Genomic DNA, 23,531 nt, shown 5'->3' on the forward strand with positions numbered 1-23,531 from the left:
TTGCATTTTTAGTTTATATTCCGAGATAAAATCACATAAGTTTATTCTATTCAAATATCTTGAAAGTGAATGGTTACCTAAACCACATAATTTTGAAGAGCACATGAAGCGTTGTATAATATATATTTATATGTATATATTTTACTGAATCTATTTAGGAAATGGCGAAGATGTAAACAAAGAGAGAATATATCTAAGATCTACCTCTATCAGCTGTGCAACTTATACTCTAGGATATAATGTGTAGTTTGGATTTTTTTTTTTTTTTTTTTTTTTTTGAGAAATTGAATCTTCATGGGGGGGGGGGAGAAAGTGCGGGGTGAGTCGCTATACAGTATTTTTTTGTTTTATATAATAAAACCTGTCCACTACATGTTTGAGCTACGCACCACCTAACTGCTCACTACAGCTTTTCGGGACTACGGGTCTACACGAGAATACACTTTCAAGTCTGTGTAAGAAGGCAGCTTACAAGAGCAACACGTCTGAGAAAAGAATAGTTGTACCTTTGTCGCGAAATTTGAGGATATTGTATGAAGGCATTCGGTCGCCTGTTTACCCAAGGTAAACAATAAGCCGACAAGTAGAAATTAGGACACTGGTAGCAGAGAATCCTCATAGCGCAAGGTTTCAGGTTAGCAGTGTCTTTATTTCCAGCCTGTATACCCAAGAAAATAGCAAAGGAAATTCTCAGTAATGCTCAGGCTAGAACGAAATAATGACCACAGGCTCTTGGCTCTTGTAAAAGCCAACTTCTCCTTCTTCTACTTCTCCAGGTATCGAGAATCCCAGACGTTTGACTCTAATGTGTTTCTTACAGAGAAAAGTTAACACGACAATAAAAAAGATGATTAGTGAAAGACCATTGTAAGATTACTCAGCTTCTGTTCACAAGTATGCAGGAAAAAGTAGTGAACAGGGTAATATAGAGGTGGGTTATATTACATTATTGTTTAGCTCCAATGAATAGCCATAACAGCTTCACCTTGAGATGATCAAGATACTGTAATAGCTTCACCTTGAGATGATCAAGGTATTGTAACAGCTGTTCCTTGAGATGATCAAGAAATTTGAAAAGGAAGTCGGATTTATTATCCTCCTGGCCTAAGACGTGGACAGAGGTCTATATTCCTCAAAATCGAGAGACTAAACAAATTTTTTAGATGATGACACATCATGAAAGCTCATATCCTGACTTATCGTATTAAATATAATGAAACCAAAACTAATTCTAAGAAACCAAATATCAGGCCAAACTGGGCCATCTTTTTGTCTGCGATTTTGCTAATTGCAATCTTCGAGAGAAGACCACGTAAAACTTCTATAATATATATTATATATATATATATATATATATATATATATATATATATATATATATATATATAGATATATATATATATATATATATAAGAAATACAGTAATAACGTATATTTTATATAAATTTGTATATATATGTAGAAACTTCAGATACTTATACCAAACTGGACAACTACTGGTTATACACTCTAGGAATAGAAATGCCTCTGAAGAATTAAACTACCAGTTTAAGGTTGAAATCTATGTATGTATTTAGTAATAATAAATCTAATATGAAACTCTGTGTCGTTCTAAAAGTATTTTGTGTTTTCCGATACTTTACACCACCGTAGAAATAGAGTTTCATAGTAAATAAATTAACAAATGCGAGATCACAAAAAAACATTGAAATCCTCATGAACCCTTTCTTCCTACGATGCTACTGGCTGGACTTCTACGCTTCCTATCAGTCTGAAATTCCGAGCAGATCCGTACTATAGAAACATTAATCTACATCTAAATCATTTATAGTCTCCGGAAAAAAGTCACAAGGTCTGCATAGAAGATGGAGATAGCTGAGTGTGATATTGTGAGGGATGAGTATAGCGGGAACCGTTCCAAAAAGAAACCGGGTAATTTATAGAAGGTCCGGCATGTCTAGTGGTTCAGGATTAAACAGAGTGATGGAAGTTCGAGCCTCACTTGGTGAGGCTCGGAGCCTCACTCGGTGGTCTATTATGCAGAGAAAAGAAGTTTGAACGAATTTAAAGTTTACGAACAACACCATGAATCAAAATCTCTATAAATCCGTCAAACCGAGGCTTCACGGCATGTTACTTACAAAACAAAAGGCAGTTCGAAACGCTATTTTTTAAAAAAGTGAAATGACAAAAAAGGCGTTTGCTGTAAGAATCGGTTACTGACGTGTTTGCAATGATGATAGTTAACTTATACAATTCTAGTTTGACCTAGAGTGACCCTAGGTCAAATATGAAGGAGATATCAAATCTTGCTTCAAGTTCTGAGTACTTTGGTACATACAACCAAGTACCAAGAGATGAACGAAATCCACCATCCACTCCTCTAAGATTTGCATCAACTATTAATATATATATATATATATATATATATATATATATATATATATATATATATATATATATATATATATATATATATATATATATATATATATATATATATATAAAGAAGCTGAATAGTATATGAACATTTTTATCTGCAATGAATATCTAGAGAATCTATTGGTGGCAGTTAATTATAAGGGAATAACGAAAAAGACAGAAGAATACAGATAATTTTGTGGTCCCTCACACACGAGATAATACATTTGAGCTTAATCCAATTTTTTATGGAAATAATTAAATCTAAGTTTGACAGGGAATGTAAGAGGAGGGAAGGTCCCTGATCGCACCTCCCTCGATGATGACACCATCGTTGTATCCCTTTAGTGCTGTTGCAGGTCAAGCCCTAGGAGACGAGGGCCTGGAGTGAGCCTTTGATAGACTCTTCAAAAGACGATACCGCCCAGGAAGATGGCCGTGCGGTTGATGTTTGAAGCTGTCTCGGAGCGTCTCCCAGGCTAGACACCTACTAATGCCATCTAGTCGACGGTCTCGATAGCCACAGTGGTCTCTGTCTTGGTCTTTGGGTCCTTGATGGGGCTTGGGGTCTTGGGAGCGGTCTGGGCTCCTGGCACGGCTGCTGCAGAACCGGTTCCACTCACAGCAGACATCGCACTGCCACGTCTTCCTCCTGTAACATCGACTGTTATTGACTCAGTCAGGCCTAAGACATACCCCTCGGTCACCTACTGTTAGGCCTATACTAACTCATATTTAGATAAAAAATACTAAACCACAATTCTAATTGATGCCTAAAAGTTCTACTGCATATTACTAGTCAGCCTTAAAGATCTAAGACAAGCTAGCCTGTGAGTAATCAGTATATTTCCTAACGTGAAGAAAAATAGTCATATTTATAACTTGTGACCAAATCTGGATTTCGATCCTACATATTTTCTGTGAACTTCTAGTGTCATATATATATATATATATATATATATATATATATATATATATATATATATATATATATATATATATATATATATATATATATATATATATATATATATATGCAATAAGATCACAGTAAACAGGTGATTTTAAAATATGCAAAACAACCACTGTGAAAGAGTAGTGAAATTCCAAGCGCTTTCGTGACTACTCACATTGTCAAGGAACTATGAAAGTAATACATCAAAGGAAGGCAATTAAAGGGATTAGCCCATACCTCACAGTCAACTCCCACAACAAAGAAACACCTGACGCGCGACGATACCGGACTCATAAGAAAAGAGGAACACTGCAGTAGGTCCGATGGTCCAACTAGACAGGTCCTCACGACATCCCACTAACAAAATATTCTACCCTGACAATGTGAGTAGTCACGAATGCGCTTGGAATTTCACTACTCTTTCACAGTGGTTGTTTTGCAAGAATATATATATATATATATATATATATATATATATATATATATATATATATATATATATATATATATATATATATATATATATATAAGGTAATGATTTAATTCATTGATATAATTATGTATACATATGAACAAGATCTTAACTCAAATTATATGTATCCTCCAGAGACGGGATGTTAAACGAAGATAACAGAGGCTTTATTCCCTCAGGAACACCACACAGAGAAGAGGACAACCTAGAATTCCGTAGTGGCGATGTGTTTGGAGCCTAACTCCCTGAGGCCTACTGCAGGTTTCACTCGGGCTTCAAGGATCTCCGATCCACCTGGGACGGATTGGTGCTGATGCCCCAAGTCCCAGTGTTAGTTGAACCTAGAGCTTTTTCCTGTGATCAGTAGGATTCCCCCCAACGCTGTTACCCTTCTGCTATAACAGTAGGTGTCAGAGTGTGCATATGGGTACAGTCATACAACAGTTATCCGCCACTCTCCCAGGGATAGCTGGTGATCCAGTCAGAATGGACAGCAGGATTATCGGGATTGTGGGATACGAGGGATACGAGTTCTCTCTTTCTCCTCGTAATGTAATTATATATATATATATATATATATATATATATATATATATATATATATATATATATATATATATTTATATGAGAGAGAGAGAGAGAGAGAGAGAGAGAGATCGCAGTCAGCAGGACCCGGTACTGCTACTGGGGACGGTCAAGATTCCCAAGCAGCGCTCTTATCCACTCAGCCACGAATGCCACATAATTTGCACAACCTGGTTCACAAGCCATGTTTCTTTCCCAGTCCGGGCACGTCAGTGAGCCTCAAGCATGGATTCAAGCTATTTCAATCTCCTCCTGTATGTTCTGATCTCTTAAGCGATTTTTATATCAGTTCACCACGCAGACACAAGCGGATTTATACAGAGAAAGAAGGTTGCCCAGCTTATGTGTCATTCGTGGCTGAGTGGATAAGATAAGAGTGGATAAGCCTGGGAATCTTGACCGTCCCCAGAAGCAGTATCGAGTCCTGCTGACTGCGATCTTTTTCTGTATATACCCGATTGTTTCTGCGTGGTGCATTGATATATATATATATATATATATATATATATATATATATATATATATATATATATATATATATATATATATATATATATATATATATATATATATATATATATATATATGCTATCTCATGATAATAAAATCCTTAGATAGCGAGAGTATGAATAATTACGTTTGAAAAATGTCACACCGATTCTAAAGATGAGTTAAATGTCATGAACATTTTAGTTGCATTTTTAGTTATTTTTTGGCAAAACATCCGGATTTTCGATTTATTTATAGAGAAACATCAGCTTTTTCTACAGAAGAATTTCAACAGTATTCAGCTTTTTAATTTAGAAAAATGAACGTATTCCTGACCTTTAAGAGTGACCTGACCTCCAAGAATGACCTGTGTGTGTGTGTGTGTGTGTGCATATATAAAGTCACGTGACCAATCACTGGGATATATTTATTACCAAACGTTTCAGTCCAGGGACCCTTATAACTTGTAATCACTGATTGTCCCAAGGCCGAAACGTTTGCTAATAAATGTGTCCTAATATTTCCCCATATGCCTTGACTGAAGACGTATCTTCGACAGCCAAAACGTCTCAGTGAGATACCCCACTGCCATTGTCTTTTTCCCCATATACCTACACAGCTTCTCATGCCATAACCAAAAATTGAATAGTATATAGAATCTTCTATGTTCCCGAGAGCTTATCATATATCATCTAAATTTTATAATAGACGAAAAACAAAACATGAAAGAATTTCTGAGCTCTACATTACTCACAGTAGCTTATTCCACAAGCTTATTTTGTCTACCAGGAATTTTTTTTTTTCTAAATCTCTAACTCCCATATCTAAAAGCTTTAGCAAATGCTATGTGCTATTTTATAAGGGAAAGATAAATAAAAGATTTGCGTCAGTGGGCATATTACTGTAGTAGAGAAATGCAACAGCTCTGTCAAAGTTACTAATAAGGGAAACTAAACCCATTGACAACATTGACAAAGGTGCGCATATATTCTTTGTTGCAAGCAGTGTCTAGAAAACGTATATACAGAAGAAACAGGTTTAAGTTGAAATAAACGAGTGGGTTAACACATAATCGTGTGTAAAAATATTTGAACAGGCAATTGGAGTAGTGCTGTGTTACTGTCACGTGCGCAACTATGACCAAAACAAATTTTAATGGTGAAAAGAAACAGGCAGCTAAAGATGTTTATTAGCAAGACGTTTCGCGCCCACGAGGCTTTATCTAGTACTTGATAAAGCAGGAATGTAATATCACAGCACCGTAGCTAGAGCAATCACAAATAGCCGGCACTTAGGAACCTTATGACGACGTTTTGGTCCGTCCAGGACCGAAACGTTGTCATAATAGACTTGACTTGTGCCTTGACACTGGTCCAGGGTTCGGACCGAAGCATGGTATAAGGTTCCTCTTCTTAGTGCTGGGTTTTGGTGACATGACAAAGCAGCATATCGAAACGATTAGCTAATAAAAGTCTCGTTTTGCAGTATGTTTCTTTACTATTTGCCAACTACGAAATACTTCAACTAATAAGTTTTGGCCTTTACAAACGTGTGTTTTAAGTTTGATAATCATTGTAATATCGAACCTTATAGAGTCAGTTCCAAACATCAACTTGTTTGACGGGCTTATTACTTTCATCGCCCAAGTCAGTGGAAATCTCCTCAACATGCTTGGAAGCCAGGTCACTCTCAGAGGTCAGGTCAGTCTTGGAGGTCAGGTCATCACATGCCAGAGGGATGCTTGCCTCGTCGGAGCTCTGTCCAGCTGAAGAGACTATGAGGCAAAGCATAATAATTCTGCGTCTAAGTCTTCTTTAGTAGTGATCTATATAAATATATAATATATATATATATATATATATATATATATATATATATATATATATATATATATATATATATATATATATATATATATATATATATATATATATATATATATATGTATATAGATAACTAGGTATGTGTATGTATATTTGAAAGATAATTCAATCATAAAATAATCAAGGCAATTGTTTAATTACAATAATGAGCTATAAGGAGCTACTTATATAAATATAGTGAAGCAAATTTGTTAAGTACTTTTTATATATATAACTAATCTTATTAAGTTTTACTGAATTTTTTCTTTAAATTATCTACATTATTTTTTGCGAGTTATTACAATGTTTAGTTTTGAAAATATTTGCTCTACTGATTCGAATTTATTAGTTTTGATTACTTGGATAAAAAAAATTTTAAGTTGTAGCTTAATAAACTCAAGAGGGTCAGGAGCTAGAGCTCATCCCTCTTAAATATGGTTATAATTTTCGTAAGAATCGTACGACGCATAGCGGAAGTGTTTGTGTTAATGGTAAGTGCATAAACGGAGGAGGGTGTTATTTAAAGCATTTGTACAGTGAACTTCATCATGTACACAACAATGTACATGTACTACGTCATGTACTTGACATAGAACATGTACTACGTCATGTACTTGACAAAACTTGATATGTACATAACGAGGTACATGTTCTCTTGACAAAGCCAACCTGCTCTCCAAGACGCCTTTAAATTTAAGCTTCAATCAGTTTACGAGTATGCTAATCAGCATTAGTCAGCTTACATATCCCCTACACAGCTTATTTAACATTTATCATTTCAATAAAGAAAGTATAGCACATATGGTGGCAATTAAAGAGAGCCAGCTGTAACCGTGTCTACAGAACTACTAACAATCATTATCCAGGAAAATCTTGCTTTAAATTTTGTTTAGGTTTAAAAAACCAAAGTCAATAATGTACTGGAGAAAGTGGAGATAACTCAGAGGGACTATTAAGCCAAGTAGCAAAATCTTTCTTGTACGCAGAAATAAATGACTGGAGTAGGTTTCTTGCCCATGTTAATTCCTATAATATAAAGCTTGGAAAAAGACTTCTGGTACTAATAAAATTTCTGTTTAGCTAACAGGAATTAGTACTGTAAGAAATATATGACATAAAATAAACTCTTACATGAAATATGCACGTAAACAGCTGCTGTGTTTCCCATTAAGTTTTATTTTCGTATTATCTTTATCATCGCTGTTGAATGTAATGAAGACATATGTACCTAAATAAGCGAGATAATAATGAAAACCTTAGGAAATAAGTCAAACTATTTATCCTTTATGAGTTATTCCGCGTTTAATCTGCATGTGTTGCCACAAATACGTACCTATAACAAGCAGTGATGTACCTAACTGTACTCTAGAATAAATACCTGATACTCTCCGTAAAGCTGAATGGCGATTACCTGCATAAAGATTATGTCATCTTAGTTTTTTATATTTTAATTTTTAATATTCAATTAGTAATATGTTATATATATATGAATAAACATAATATTTTATAAATGAATGATTGACTACGGCTACTGCTATAACTATATATATATATATATATATATATATATATATATATATATATATATATATATATATATATATATATATATATATATATATATATATATATATATATATATAGGTAGTAGGTTGGTAGACAGCAACCACCCAGGGAAGTACTACCGTCCTGCCAGATGACTGTGAAACAAAAACCTGTAACTGTTTTGCATGATGGTAGGATTGCTGGTTTCTTTTTCTGTCTCATAAACACGCTAAGATAACAGGGATATCTTGCTACTCCTACTTACACTTTGGTCACACTTCACAGACACGCACATGCATATATATATATACATACATCTAGGTTTTTCTCCTTTTTCTAAATAGCTCTTGTTCTTTTTTATTTCTTCTATTGTCCATGGGGAAGTGGAAAAGAATCTTTCCTCCGTAAGCCATGCGTGTCGTATGAGGCGACTAAAATGCCGGGAGCAATGGGCTAGTAACCCCTTCTCCTGTATACAATTACTAAAAAAGAGAAGAAGAAAAACTTTATAAAACTGGGTTGCTTAAATGTGCGTGGATGTAGTGCGGATGACAAGAAACAGATGATTGCTGATGTTATGAATGAAAAGAAGTTGGATGTCCTGGCCCTAAGCGAAACAAAGCTGAAGGGGGTAGGAGAGTTTCAGTGGGGGGAAATAAATGGGATTAAATCTGGAGTATCTGAGAGAGTTAGAGCAAAGGAAGGGGTAGCAGTAATGTTAAATGATCAGTTATGGAAGGAGAAAAGAGAATATGAATGTGTAAATTCAAGAATTATGTGGATTAAAGTAAAGGTTGGATGCGAGAAGTGGGTCATAATAAGCGTGTATGCACCTGGAGAAGAGAGGAATGCAGAGGAGAGAGAGAGATTTTGGGAGATGTTAAGTGAATGTATAGGAGCCTTTGAACCAAGTGAGAGAGTAATTGTGGTAGGGGACTTGAATGCTAAAGTAGGAGAAACTTTTAGAGAGGGTGTGGTAGGTAAGTTTGGGGTGCCAGGTGTAAATGATAATGGGAGCCCTTTGATTGAACTTTGTATAGAAAGGGGTTTAGTTATAGGTAATACATATTTTAAGAAAAAGAGGATAAATAAGTATACACGATATGATGTAGGGCGAAATGACAGTAGTTTGTTGGATTATGTATTGGTAGATAAAAGACTGTTGAGTAGACTTCAGGATGTACATGTTTATAGAGGGGCCACAGATATATCAGATCACTTTCTAGTTGTAGCTACACTGAGAGTAAAAGGTAGATGGGATACAAGGAGAATAGAAGCATCAGGGAAGAGAGAGGTGAAGGTTTATAAACTAAAAGAGGAGGCAGTTAGGGTAAGATATAAACAGCTATTGGAGGATAGATGGGCTAATGAGAGCATAGGCAATGGGGTCGAAGAGGTATGGGGTAGGTTTAAAAATGTAGTGTTAGAGTGTTCAGCAGAAGTTTGTGGTTACAGGAAAGTGGGTGCAGGAGGGAAGAGGAGCGATTGGTGGAATGATGATGTAAAGAGAGTAGTAAGGGAGAAAAAGTTAGCATATGAGAAGTTTTTACAAAGTAGAAGTGATGCAAGGAGGGAAGAGTATATGGAGAAAAAGAGAGAAGTTAAGAGAGTGGTGAAGCAATGTAAAAAGAGAGCAAATGAGAGAGTGGGTGAGATGTTATCAACAAATTTTGTTGAAAATAAGAAAAAGTTTTGGAGTGAGATTAACAAGTTAAGAAAGCCTAGAGAACAAATGGATTTGTCAGTTAAAAATAGGAGAGGAGAGTTATTAAATGGAGAGGTAGAGGTATTGGGAAGATGGAAGGAATATTTTGAGGAATTGTTAAATGTTGATGAAGATAGGGAAGCTGTGATTTCGTGTATAGGGCAAGGAGGAATAACATCTTGTAGGAGTGAGGAAGAGCCAGTTGTGAGTGTGGGGGAAGTTCGTGAGGCAGTAGGTAAAATGAAAGGGGGTAAGGCAGCCGGGATTGATGGGATAAAGATAGAAATGTTAAAAGCAGGTGGGGATATAGTTTTGGAGTGGTTGGTGCAATTATTTAATAAATGTATGGAAGAGGGTAAGGTACCTAGGGATTGGCAGAGAGCATGCATAGTTCCTTTGTATAAAGGCAAAGGGGATAAAAGAGAGTGCAAAAATTATAGGGGGATAAGTCTGTTGAGTGTACCTGGTAAAGTGTATGGTAGAGTTATAATTGAAAGAATTAAGAGTAAGACGGAGAATAGGATAGCAGATGAACAAGGAGGCTTTAGGAAAGGTAGGGGGTGTGTGGACCAGGTGTTTACAGTGAAACATATAAGTGAACAGTATTTAGATAAGGCTAAAGAGGTCTTTGTGGCATTTATGGATTTGGAAAAGGCGTATGACAGGGTGGATAGGGGGGCAATGTGGCAGATGTTGCAAGTGTATGGTGTAGGAGGTAGGTTACTGAAAGCAGTGAAGAGTTTTTACGAGGATAGTGAGGCTCAAGTTAGAGTATGTAGGAAAGAGGGAAATTTTTTCCCAGTAAAAGTAGGCCTTAGACAAGGATGTGTGATGTCACCGTGGTTGTTTAATATATTTATAGATGGGGTTGTAAGAGAAGTAAATGCGAGGGTCTTGGCAAGAGGCGTGGAGTTAAAAGATAAAGAATCACACACAAAGTGGGAGTTGTCACAGCTGCTCTTTGCCGATGACACTGTGCTCTTGGGAGATTCTGAAGAGAAGTTGCAGAGATTGGTGGATGAATTTGGTAGGGTGTGCAAAAGAAGAAAATTAAAGGTGAATACAGGAAAGAGTAAGGTTATGAGGATAACAAAAAGATTAGGTGATGAAAGATTGAATATCAGATTGGAGGGAGAGAGTATGGAGGAGGTGAACGTATTCAGATATTTGGGAGTGGACGTGTCAGCGGATGGGTCTATGAAAGATGAGGTGAATCATAGAATTGATGAGGGAAAAAGAGTGAGTGGTGCACTTAGGAGTCTGTGGAGACAAAGAACTTTGTCCTTGGAGGCAAAGAGGGGAATGTATGAGAGTATAGTTTTACCAACGCTCTTATATGGGTGTGAAGCGTGGGTGATGAATGTTGCAGCGAGGAGAAGGCTGGAGGCAGTGGAGATGTCATGTCTGAGGGCAATGTGTGGTGTGAATATAATGCAGAGAATTCGTAGTTTGGAAGTTAGGAGGAGGTGCGGGATTACCAAAACTGTTGTCCAGAGGGCTGAGGAAGGGTTGTTGAGGTGGTTCGGACATGTAGAGAGAATGGAGCGAAACAGAATGACTTCAAGAGTGTATCAGTCTGTAGTGGAAGGAAGGCGGGGTAGGGGTCGGCCTAGGAAGGGTTGGAGGGAGGGGGTAAAGGAGGTTTTGTGTGCGAGGGGCTTGGACTTCCAGCAGGCATGCGTGAGCGTGTTTGATAGGAGTGAATGGAGACAAATGGTTTTTAATACTTGACGTGCTGTTGGAGTGTGAGCAAAGTAACATTTATGAAGGGATTCAGGGAAACCGGCAGGCCGGACTTGAGTCCTGGAGATGGGAAGTACAGTGCCTGCACTCTGAAGGAGGGGTGTTAATGTTGCAGTTTAAAAACTGTAGTGTAAAGCACCCTTCTGGCAAGACAGTGATGGAGTGAATGATGGTGAAAGTTTTTCTTTTTCGGGCCACCCTGCCTTGGTGGGAATCGGCCGGTGTGATAATAAAAAAAAAAAAAAATATATATATATTGTATATATATATATATACAATATATATATATATATATATATATATATATATATATATATATATATATATATATATATATATATATATATATATATATATATATATGAAATAACTCACGCACATGACACCCTTAACATTCCCTGGTTGGTCATACGTGAAGCCTCTCGTGTTATCTGGCGAGCCTCCTTATGCTACTCCAATGGATACAACGAACTGGTGAGGGAAATTTTACTAGAATACGTTCATATGTGGAGAGGATGGATGACCCCAGCTACACCAATGACACCAGTGTGTGAGAATACCCTTTCATCATAATGATTCCAACCGAAAACTTGTCTAAAACGAAGTGCATCTGGGTCAGCTCTTGCGTGGAAAAGACTTCTGTGTCTATGTTAGAGGGAGGGAACTGGCCTTGTAGATGTGAGTGCAAATCACTCAAGTGATTTTCTCCTAACAGTTTCCATCGCTGCAGCTGGCACGCATGGAGATAAATGATATAAAATACCAATACGATGGGAAAATAGGCACGAATGCTACAAGATGCTTTCCTTTGTGGACTAGTTTTCTCCCACTGTGTGGGTGAAACGTAGTCATTAAAGGGTCACACTATACTAAATCTGTCTTTTTTTTTTCCACCTGACACACATACTGAACCACCGACTCTTTGCATAACAGTGGTTCTCTGCCTCGCTGCCCCTATTCACACCTAGTGCAAGAGTATTTGCTTCTAAGTAGTAGCTGACCGATATAGTCTGCATGATCTAAACTGTGTGAATCCCAAAGAACAGTATGTTAGACACGAGATCAAAAGAGAAGTCTCGCTACAGCTCTGTGCTTAATTGAGGGACATCCTCGATCTTCAGTACCCTGTAGCCCAGAAAAGCCTCCTAGCCGCCCTGATGTCATCACATTATACACATCACGGTAGACTGCTGGTGTGGGACTATTAATGTTCCGCTACCCTGGCCGGCTACTTCATCTAATTTAGAGCTGGTCAGCAGGGCGATGCAGCTGAACATGGGGAAGAAGATCACAAGCTCACCTCAATAGAGATTTCGCCCACCAGCACAGCTCCTTATAGGATCAAAAACCTTCAGCCTTCGAGAATATCATGCCTTGGTTCTCACTCAAAGAGCTGGGTTCCAGGCTCATTGAAAACACGCTTTTCTTCCAAAGTCTCACTTTGGTGATCCAGAGAAGGAATGCCTGCTGCTTTTGGGGATCAAGGCCGGCATCTGAGGGGTTTAATGAACTTCATAACTGATAAATATATATATATATATATATATATATATATATATATATATATATATATATATATATATATATATATATATATATATATATATATATATATATATATATATATATATGCAATAAGATCACAGTAAACAGGTGATTTCAGAATATGCAAAACAACCACTCTGAAAGAATAGAGAAATTCCAAGCGCTTTCGTGACTACTCACATTATCAAGGAACTATGAAAGTAAAGCATCCAAGGAAGCTATATAAGGGGTCTGGTCGGCACCTCACTATCAGATCCCACAACGGTTTAAACACGTGACGCGCGGCGAGCCAACTTGGAAAGGTCCTTGGCACAACTCACCCCACAAACTATTCTACCCAAGAAATAAGAAATTTTAAAGATTATTTGTCCAGTGTATTATTAAATTCTTCCCAAATTCTATTAATTATAAATGGATCTAATTTATATAAACCAAAGGAAATATTCATATTATTGTCAAAACTGCTTTTTATGAAACAAGATTCAATTATATTCCTGTCGACCATGGACTTGCTTGATACTACTTTCTCAACTTTTTGAAAATCAATTGGATGGTTAAAATCTCTTACATGAATAAATAGAGCATTGGAATCTTGTCCAGTTCTAATGCTATATTTATGTTGTTTTAATCTTAGTTCGAGATTTTTACCAGTTTGACCGTAATAAACTTTATCGCAAATTTTACAAGGAATCTTATAGACACAGAAATACTTTTTACAATCCAAAAAGGGACAACCAGCCTTATTCAAATAAAAATATGTTGGTTCTCCCTTACCATGAAAACTTGGTTGATATGCCTTCTCTTCTTAAGACTTTTAATATTAAAGTTGTATTCAAAAATCTCGATACAGTAAAAAAACTTTTGATAAAGAATTCCCCCCAAAATGCTGATGGATGTGTCTATAAGATTCCTTGTAAAATTTGCGATAAAGTTTATTACGGTCAAACTGGTAAAAATCTCGAACTAAGATTAAAACAACATAAATATAGCATTAGAACTGGACAAGATTCCAATGCTCTATTTATTCATGTAAGAGATTTTAACCATCCAATTGATTTTCAAAAAGTTGAGAAAGTAGTATCAAGCAAGTCCATGGTCGACAGGAATATAATTGAATCTTGTTTCATAAAAAGCAGTTTTGACAATAATATGAATATTTCCTTTGGTTTATATAAATTAGATCCATTTATAATTAATAGAATTTGGGAAGAATTTAATAATACACTGGACAAATAATCTTTAAAATTTCTTATTTCTTGGGTAGAATAGTTTGTGGGGAGAGTTGTGCCAAGGACCTTTCCAAGTTGGCTCGCCGCGCGTCACGTGTTTAAACCGTTGTGGGATCTGATAGTGAGGTGCCGACCAGACCCCTTATATAGCTTCCTTGGATGCTTTACTTTCATAGTTCCTTGATAACGTGAGTAGTCACGAAAGCGCTTGGAATTTCTCTATTCTTTCAGAGTGGTTGTTTTGCATATATATATATATATATATATATATATATATATATATATATATATATATATATATATATATATATATATATATATATATATATATATATATATATATATATATATACATATATAATACTGTAAAGAATTCCTCACCCATCTCTGTGTATCCAACTATTGTAGTTTCGAAATTGTTTTACAGTTATATTTTTAGCATTGTCATTGCTAGTTATAAATCATTTTTATATATTAGAAACAAGGGAACCAGCCACGATCCTTGTGGCACCCCACTGGTCACGCTGTTCCTTTATAATTTGTTTTTCTTCTCACATCACTGCTGATATTTTTTCAGCCAAAATGTTTTTAATGCTTTTATCTTTCTTGTGTAATTTCTAAGTTAATTTTTAAAGCCTGTCAACTTACACTACCAGTCAAGAATACTTTTATTTCTGAAAATATGGATTAAAGTAAATTCTCACTATATATACAGTGAAAGATGAGCACTTCTCAGTGTAAATGACCCAAAAAATCAATGCCTATCAGTGCAATTATTCTGATATAATAATAATGAAACTGTTTAAAGTGTTGGCTCTTGTCTAGTGTGTGTATGTGTGCGTGTGTGTGTGTGTGTGTGTGTGTGTGTGTGTGTGTGTGTGTGTGTGTGTGTGTGTGTGTGTGTGGATGTGTGTGTGTGTGTGTGTGTGTGTGTGTGTGTGTGTGTGTGTGTGTGTGTGTGTGTGTGTGTGTGTGTGTGTGTGTGTGTGTGTGTGTGGATGTGTGTGTGTGTGGGTGTGTGTGTGTGGGTGTGTGTGTGTGTGTGTGTGTGTGTGCTTTTACAACACAATTCCTGGAGTGTTTAATGTGATACTTCGAGCCGCAGAGTAAAACAATAATTAAGCTCTTAAAATTTCACATTTTAACCTTGCCAGAATGCAAAGAGCATCCACATACCTGTTAATAGCTACTGACGGTAAACTTCAAGGGATCTGAACCTATTTGTGACGACAAGAGCTGTCTGACAACCAGTATATGAGCCAGTTTTTGACTAATAGCAATGCCTGACTGAAAGTAAGTGTCAGACCTTGACTTACAAGAAGTTACAACAATTCCTATGATTTATAACAAGGCCTATGATTTATTACAAGGCCTATGATTTATAACAAGGCCTATGATTTATAACAAGGCCTATGATTTATTACAAGGTCTCTGACTTTTAACAAGGCCTATTATTTATAGCAACAAGTTGACAGTGATAGCAAACTGATCAAAGATAATAAGCTAGCAGGCACTAGACCTAAAATAACAGCTACCTAACCCTTGATCACTGGCTAGTTGTTCTTAGATCAATATCTAGCTTGCTTCAGATTAACATTTAACTTCCACTAGATCAATATGCAGGTGACACACTATAATTGTCTACGTATATATATATATATATATATGTATATATATATATATATATATATATATATATATATATATATATATATATATATATATATATATATGTATATATATTATTGTATTAAGATGAATTTTGCATATCGATTAAAACATTTTATATTTTATTTAATGTTATGATTATTTTTTATTTTTTAGTTATTATTTTTCAAACACCATAATTTTTTATTGAGGATGTTAGAGACTTAAAAACTAATTACATAATGTTATTAACATTTTCGTGATTTAAAAAAAAAAACAGCATTTCAAGTTGAAAAATATATATAATTTAAAATTTGGGAGACAATATTTTATTCCCTTATCTGTAAATTAATAATAATAATGCAGAATTCCACAATACAAATTATGTGCAAAAGACACAGCTAAATATCATTTACTATGTAAATAATTTACAGCTCGATGTTACATGTTTGTTTATCTTAAACTAAGATCGTATTGTTTACCTTTAAAAATACTGGAAAATAATGTTGCCCTAAGTTAGCTAATTCTACGAGTTTCATCTACTTGAGCTGAGAGGCTAGTATACAGCTGAGAGCTATGTAGCAGCTGAGAGCTAGACTGCTAGGAGCTGTGTCACAGCTGAGAGCTGGGAACACAGCTAGAAGCTGTGTGGGAGCTAAGAGCTGGGAACACAGCTAGAAGCTGTGTGGGAGCTAAGAGCTGGGAACACAGCTAGAAGCTGTGTGGGAGCTAAGAGCTGGGAACACAGCTAGAAGCTGTGTGGGAGCTAAGAGCTGGGAACACAGCTAGAAGCTGGTAGGAGCTAAGAGCTAGGAACACAGCTAGAAGCTGGTAGGAGCTAAGAGCTAGGAACACAGCTAGAAGCTGGTAGGAACGGAGCTGGGAACACAACTAAGGGCTGGATATATCCTGAGAGGAAGATACACAGCGAAGCAGAACTACTATCCAACATGCGTCAACGAACGGCCTTACAAGAGCTGGGAAGCGAGGTGTAGGGACTCCCTCTACGCAAGTGCGCTTTTTCATAAAGTTGCTTGTACTCTGTGCTTGTTATTGTACTCTGTGATCCTCTATGAACGTGGTTATCTCGTATGTGTTGATCAATCAAAGTATTTGTACTCTGTGCTTGCCATTGTACTCTGCGATTCTCTATGATTCTCTACGAACGTAATCTATTAAGTGCTTTGTACTCTGTGCTTCTTGTTGTACTCTGTGATCCTCTACCGATGTAATTATATGGTGTGTGTTAGTGCATCAAGTTGCTTGTACTCTGTGCTTGTTGTTGTACTTGGTAATCCTCTACGAATATGGCAGTCTCATGTCTGTGCTTGTGGTTGTACTCGGATTTTTTATACTCTGTACTCTATACTCCCTGAACACACATACCTACCGCTGACATTTAAACCGGTATATATAAATATATATATATATATATATATATATATATATATATATATATATATATATATATATATATATATATATATATATACATATATATATATATATATATATATATATATATATATATATATATATATATATATATATATATATATATATATATATATATATATATATATATATATATATATATATATATATATATATATATATATATATATATATATATATATATATATATATATATATATAAATATATATATATATATATATATATATATATATATATATATATATATATATATATAACGAAAATTTCATTTACCTATCCACGCTGCAAATGTGATTTAAAAAAAATTAAACTATCAGTTATGTGTGAAAAAGAAAACTGTTGGACGAGGTTATCATAATACAAAAATAAATTACGTTAAGCTAACTACATAAAAGTAAGACACAGTGACTCCTAATGAACAGTTTTTCTGATCGTGGTAAGAGTGTTAGAGGGATGTTTTCACTCTCGTTGTATTCCTGACACCACACAGGAAGGTAATGTCCCACTCAGACAGATGCTGTAACACTGAAGAGAGATTGTTTTGTTTTTTGGGCACAGGTTTGTGTTCATTCCCCCTCCATCGTTTTTTTTTCGGAGTAACTTGCGTGTCTATTTCGCTTCATTTTTTTTTTTAGAGACACATACATGTTTTCTCTCGGGTACATATATTTTACCATGTTAGTGCATCGTTTTCCCCACTCTTGTTCTTTAGTAGACAAAAGCTTGTGTTTTTTGTCACTTGTTTTACCAGAGCTCTTATTTCTCTACCCAAGCTTGATCCCCCCCCCTCTCTCTACTTATTTCAACCCCCTCCCCCGTCTGTGAGTGCTTTATCAACCCTAGTTAACACGCGTGTTACGTTAACTACCACTGGTGTTATCTTCTTCAGCGCAGAACAGTAAGAAAAAGTGTGGTAACATTCATGCCGATCTGGTGTCCATTCGTGTGCTATATTCGTGTGTGAAGAAACGGTGGAACAATGTAGTTTCCCCACCAAGTGTGGCCTTTGGTACCACTGGTATGGTGATACCGATGACCTGTAAGTCAAAATATAAACATATGCACTGATGAAGACATTTATCAAGGGAACGTTTCACCCCAACTGGCGAAAAATTTAATATCTTAATAGGTTAATATTTTTATACGAAATTAAATACCATGACATTACAAAGTATTTTCACTTTCTGAGGGTGGCTTTTTAAGTAATTTTTTTTTGAAGGTGATGGGAACTTTCAACTTTTTTCCACTGAAAGCTTTTAGTTATATAACATAAAAACCCCATTTCTGGCGAAACTTTTCCTTGGCGACTTAATCAGAGCATACGGGTGTCTCTTCTAAGATTGAAATGATGTTACATGTCTCCCTGAAGTTCCAGGTCGATGTGGTGTTCCAGCAGGGCTGTGTCTCAGCTGGTGTATTGCGTGTCTCGTGTTGCACAGGTGGCTCTCAGGTGGTGTGGTAGAGGTGGGAGAGGAGTCATGCAGGCTAAAACAGACCATCCACTTACCGGGAGGTTGGGCATGCAGGAGTGGGCCGTGCTGGCTTAGTGGTGGAGTGCCGTGGTAAGTTCTGTACGTCATTTTTAACTCTCCACTCACAGTAACTCAGTGGGTCAGACCCCCTATGAGTTATTTTTTGCTTATTTTGGTAACTTCGTAAGTACTGACACGTGAAGCTAGAAGAAAATCTTCCTATTTTTGTTATTAAAATGGAAAGGTAATTGTTTTCTTCAAGAGCAAGAAAGTTGCGATACAGTGACTGGAACAATACACACATAACCTGCACATAGGAGAGGGGGGGGGCTTATGACGACGTTTCGGTCCGACACGGAAGTCGGACCGAAACGTCATCATCAGCTTATCTCTCTCTTATGTGCGGGTTATTTGTGAGTTGTTTTCTATTGTAATTTGGAAAAGTATTTGATTTAATACTGTATTATTCTTTTGTTTAAATAATGTTTTTGATAATGTATATTGATTAAACTCAAATTATTAATTTGTATTATTTACCGAAATTAATTTTAAAGATTTTGATTAATACTATATATACCGGGGTTATTATAGCCTTTAATGGTCTTGAATTTTTATGATAATATAATCCTACGTCTTGTTTTTACGTGGTAGTTTCCAATGACGTACAGAGTGAGGGAGAACTCACCATGAGGAGTAACTCACCCAAACAGCAACAGTCTCAAGACCTCTTGTGTCCTGCCCAAAGAAGTTGTCAAGTCCTTAAGGTTTTTATTACTAAGGACGCGGTGCAACTTGTTTGTGCAAGTGTTGGTGAATGTCTCGGGGGAGAAGTTTTTATCAAGGACAGAGAAGTTGAGGGTGGGGTCCGGCGGCTATGAGGGAGGGCGGCGGCTGTGGCGGCGCTGGTTTCACCTCCCTTGGGCAACCGCCGCGCTACAACCGCCGTCTAGTGGTGGAGGGCGGCATCATCTATGGGGACTCCAGGGAGGGCAGGCGCTGGTATGATACAGCAACTGCTACTGCGGGCGGCAACACGCGCGGCCGTGTGGGGAGAAGTTGGGGTGGGGGGATGGTGGTGGTGTGTTGAGGAAGGCACAGTAGGGGGAAAGATGGGGACGAGGGAGGGGTTGGGGAAGGAAGGACGACACCACAGATTATACAAGTGTGTGACAACTTAGAGCAGTTGACTATGATTTTTTGTTTTTTGTTTTTAAAGGTCATTCTCTATTGTAAACATTCCATGACTGGGTTTAGAAAAGTTACTGTGATTATATTAGGCATGCAAGCCAATAGTAAGGCATTCAAGAAATGGAACTTTAGTAGTTATAGTTCATGACCTGGCGACTTTGTCTAAAAAGGCCGATAGTAAAAATGCATAATGCAAAAATTTCATTCGTCAGTGGTAGAGATCACGCACTGCTCTGGTAAGCAGAAGCAACTGCTTGAATATGCAGTCGCCCCACTCCGGAGTGCCCTGGGTGTATGTGGCAGTGAGAGGGTATGGGGGGGGCTCCCAAAACCCCCTCTTGCTGCCTATCATTCAGCATAGGGTAACTCGTGGAGGGAGCGGTGACTGGAGTGAGGGTGGGAGGGATGTTGTGAGGGACTGGCCACGCCCCAACGACTCTAACCTTTGGCCAGAGAGCCATTGGGAGACCGGGAAGCAGCGTTGACGGAGGTGACGGAGGGGGCCCTTGACGGGACACGCACGCTGGCCCTTGACCCCCGACGGTCTCCCCGGGCAGGACTCAGCAACTTACTGTCTTTGAACAACGAGGCGTTCATCAGGCGGGGGTTGGGGGTGTTGAAGATGGATCGGGTCTCGCGGAAGCGGGCCCTGCAAGGGAGGCACCACCATCAGCTCTCAGAGGTAATTAGAGAACACACCACTAACACGAAATACGAAACGAGTCTCACAGAAGACGTTAGATATTGTTGATGTAAGATGACTTCCATTGTGGTCCCTTCTGCTGGCAGCTCTTTGAAGAGCGTCTCCGTCGAAATCTGCAAAGGACTAGAGGACTATTACATAAAAAAAATATCAATAGAAAGTATTGGAGACTTTGCACGAAACTTAGGGAATCTTGCATTTATGAATCCATTAGGAACCTGTTCGGTAATGACAAAAAGGGGATGTAAAATGTTTTGATTTTATGTCCTCACCAAGACAGATTTGGGCCCAAGACTCACGTGCGGGCCCAAGAAACTACAAGCTGCCAGTTGTGTGTGCATGAGTGCAGACGACCACATTTATTAAAATTTCTCTGGGCAGATTTAACAACAATATTGAAAAATTGTTATTACTAAACATTACATTAAACATTAAACGAGCTGCTTAAACTTCGACACATTTGAAATTTAGTTTTGTGAGATTTCTGAATCACTAGCACAATGAATCGGTCTGCCCCGGAGGAGAGTTTTAATAATATGAGCCATTAAGTGCTGTCGAGTGCTCTACTAGACACTAATGAGTGGTGATGCTTTTACAGTCTTCACTACTCTAACATACTGAGAAGTGCGTGTTGCATCAGAATATAACATCATCTTCGGATGAAATATCTACAGGAGACATCTTTGTAGAGATGTAGGACACATCTGTACTGTTGCTGGAAGTTAATAAATGTCTCTGTTAATCTGGGTTAGTTAATTAATACGGAGTGAACATTATGGAAGTGTTGCCTGTTAATTTTGTATCGTTAGTGTTTAGGCTCACGCGCGCGCACACACACACAGGAGCACTGAGTCGACTCCTGCAACCACATTTAGGTGAGTAAACACAAACACACTTGCACACGAATGTATCACAGAATCAAACACGTAAACAGAAGTAACACTTGATTCGAACAGTATGTATTTTTTTTCTCCTGTGTAAAGTCAACAAAAGTTTTCTGGTGCAGGTGTCGCGTCCCCTGCTCTCATGTTGACAAATATATTTACATGTTACAGGAAAAGCCATGTGTGGTGATAGCTGGGAGGTAGTCAGGTGGTCTTGATTGCTTTGGGCGTGTATAAAGCCTCCAACTTACACCTTTTCCTATATCAGTTTACACCTTCCCGTACTTTGTTATATCTTTACCCTGTGACTGACCCACAGTGTGATCTTGACTACCTGGTCTGGTGCGATGATAGTGATCAAAATTGTGATCCATATAATAAAAAAAACTTCAATAAAATCATACTCCGAAAGCCTCGAAAAAATTCACTGCAGTTTTAAGTAAACTACAAAAAATAAATCCCATAGAGCATAATTTATGTACATAACAAACAGATTAAAAACTATTTGGAAGAAATTATACAAAACCCAGTAGAATTTGTTGAAAAGCCGCATTCTGCAGCTTTCCAACACTAGCACCCTGGAGAATGGGAGGTAATCCGGTCTGATGTAAGGAAGTGGAGTATAACTCCAATTCTTTGAATTAAGAGCTCTTCACCACCATCAAGGGACCTTGTGCAAGCGTTAGTCTGTGTGTAATGCCAGTAATAATGAAGGGAAGTTTTGTATTAAGCTTCAGTGTATGGGTGTCAGTTTTACCTGATAACTCTCAGTGTCATCCTCTGATGCCTTGATATCTTCTCAGTTTTGGAATTTGATTGGTTGGTGAATTAGATTTAAAATCCATAGACTCTTTGAGGAATATTAAGTCTATACGTCACCTGTTTATACTATCAGTCTGTGGTCTTTGAAATAGATTAAATGCATATTTTTTTTGCAAATGTTTTGTTGAATTAAAAAGTTGGACAGAAAAAAATCCTATAAAATTATAAATTCTCTAATGTTTTACATATGTGAAATATAGTGTTTATAATCTGCTTTTGAAATATTTTTGTAAAAATTAAAAATTGATCGTACACTATTGTATGGCTGCCCCGGATATATATGACATTTATACATTTATGTGATATTTACGCAAGGATAAAGAATGAAAAAAAAAAAAACATACCACGGGCGGGGTCCAGTGGCTAACGCGTCGGTCAGGAGTTTTATGACTCTCTGATCGCGGGTTCTAACCCCACCCGTGGTATGGTTTGTTTGCAATTGTGTCATTACGATTTCGTGAGTTATAAAGAATGAACTGTGAGAAGTGGAGACGCACATCACACGAGGTGGAACTAGTGTGGGTAATTATTTTAACATTTCCTGACCCTTTTTCACCTAGCAGTAAGTGGGTACCTGGATGTTAATCTTACTCCAGCTTCCTATGTTCACCTAGCAATAAATAGTTGTTTGGGTGTTAGTCGACTGCTGGAGATGTCATCTTGGGGAAGGAAACTGAAGACCCGATTAGAAATAAGCCATATTATTGGCTTCCCTGGGTTATCCAGGATTGCTAACTCTCTGGGGTTAATAAGGCAAATGAAACCTAATTAACTAACCCATTATATAGTGGCTGGAACAGTTCACAGC

General features: G+C 37.1%; 1 protein-coding gene across 6 annotated transcripts in view; it reads right to left on the reverse strand.

Moving 5' to 3' along the window:
- Window positions 1–305: 305 nt before the first annotated feature.
- jus (julius seizure) overlaps window positions 306–23,531 on the reverse strand; it is a 201,715-nt gene continuing 178,489 nt past the window's right edge. Inside the window, exons 6-8 of one of the 6 annotated variants that reach the window (XM_053795973.2) lie at window positions 20,758–20,963; window positions 6,509–6,696; window positions 2,936–3,073 (exon numbers count right to left, since the gene is read on the reverse strand). In XM_053795973.2, the coding sequence (XP_053651948.1) occupies window positions 6,518–6,696; window positions 20,758–20,963 (385 nt within the window). In that variant the 3' untranslated portion in view covers window positions 2,936–3,073; window positions 6,509–6,517. Of the gene's footprint in view, window positions 3,086–6,508; window positions 6,697–19,828; window positions 20,146–20,757; window positions 20,964–23,531 lie in introns of all 6 variants that reach the window. The other 5 variants (XR_008408991.2, XM_053795974.2, XM_053795977.2 and 2 more) reach the window with 5 other exon arrangements.

This window comes from Cherax quadricarinatus, chromosome 77 (genome assembly GCF_038502225.1).
Source record: "Cherax quadricarinatus isolate ZL_2023a chromosome 77, ASM3850222v1, whole genome shotgun sequence".
NCBI lineage: Eukaryota > Metazoa > Arthropoda > Malacostraca > Decapoda > Parastacidae > Cherax > Cherax quadricarinatus.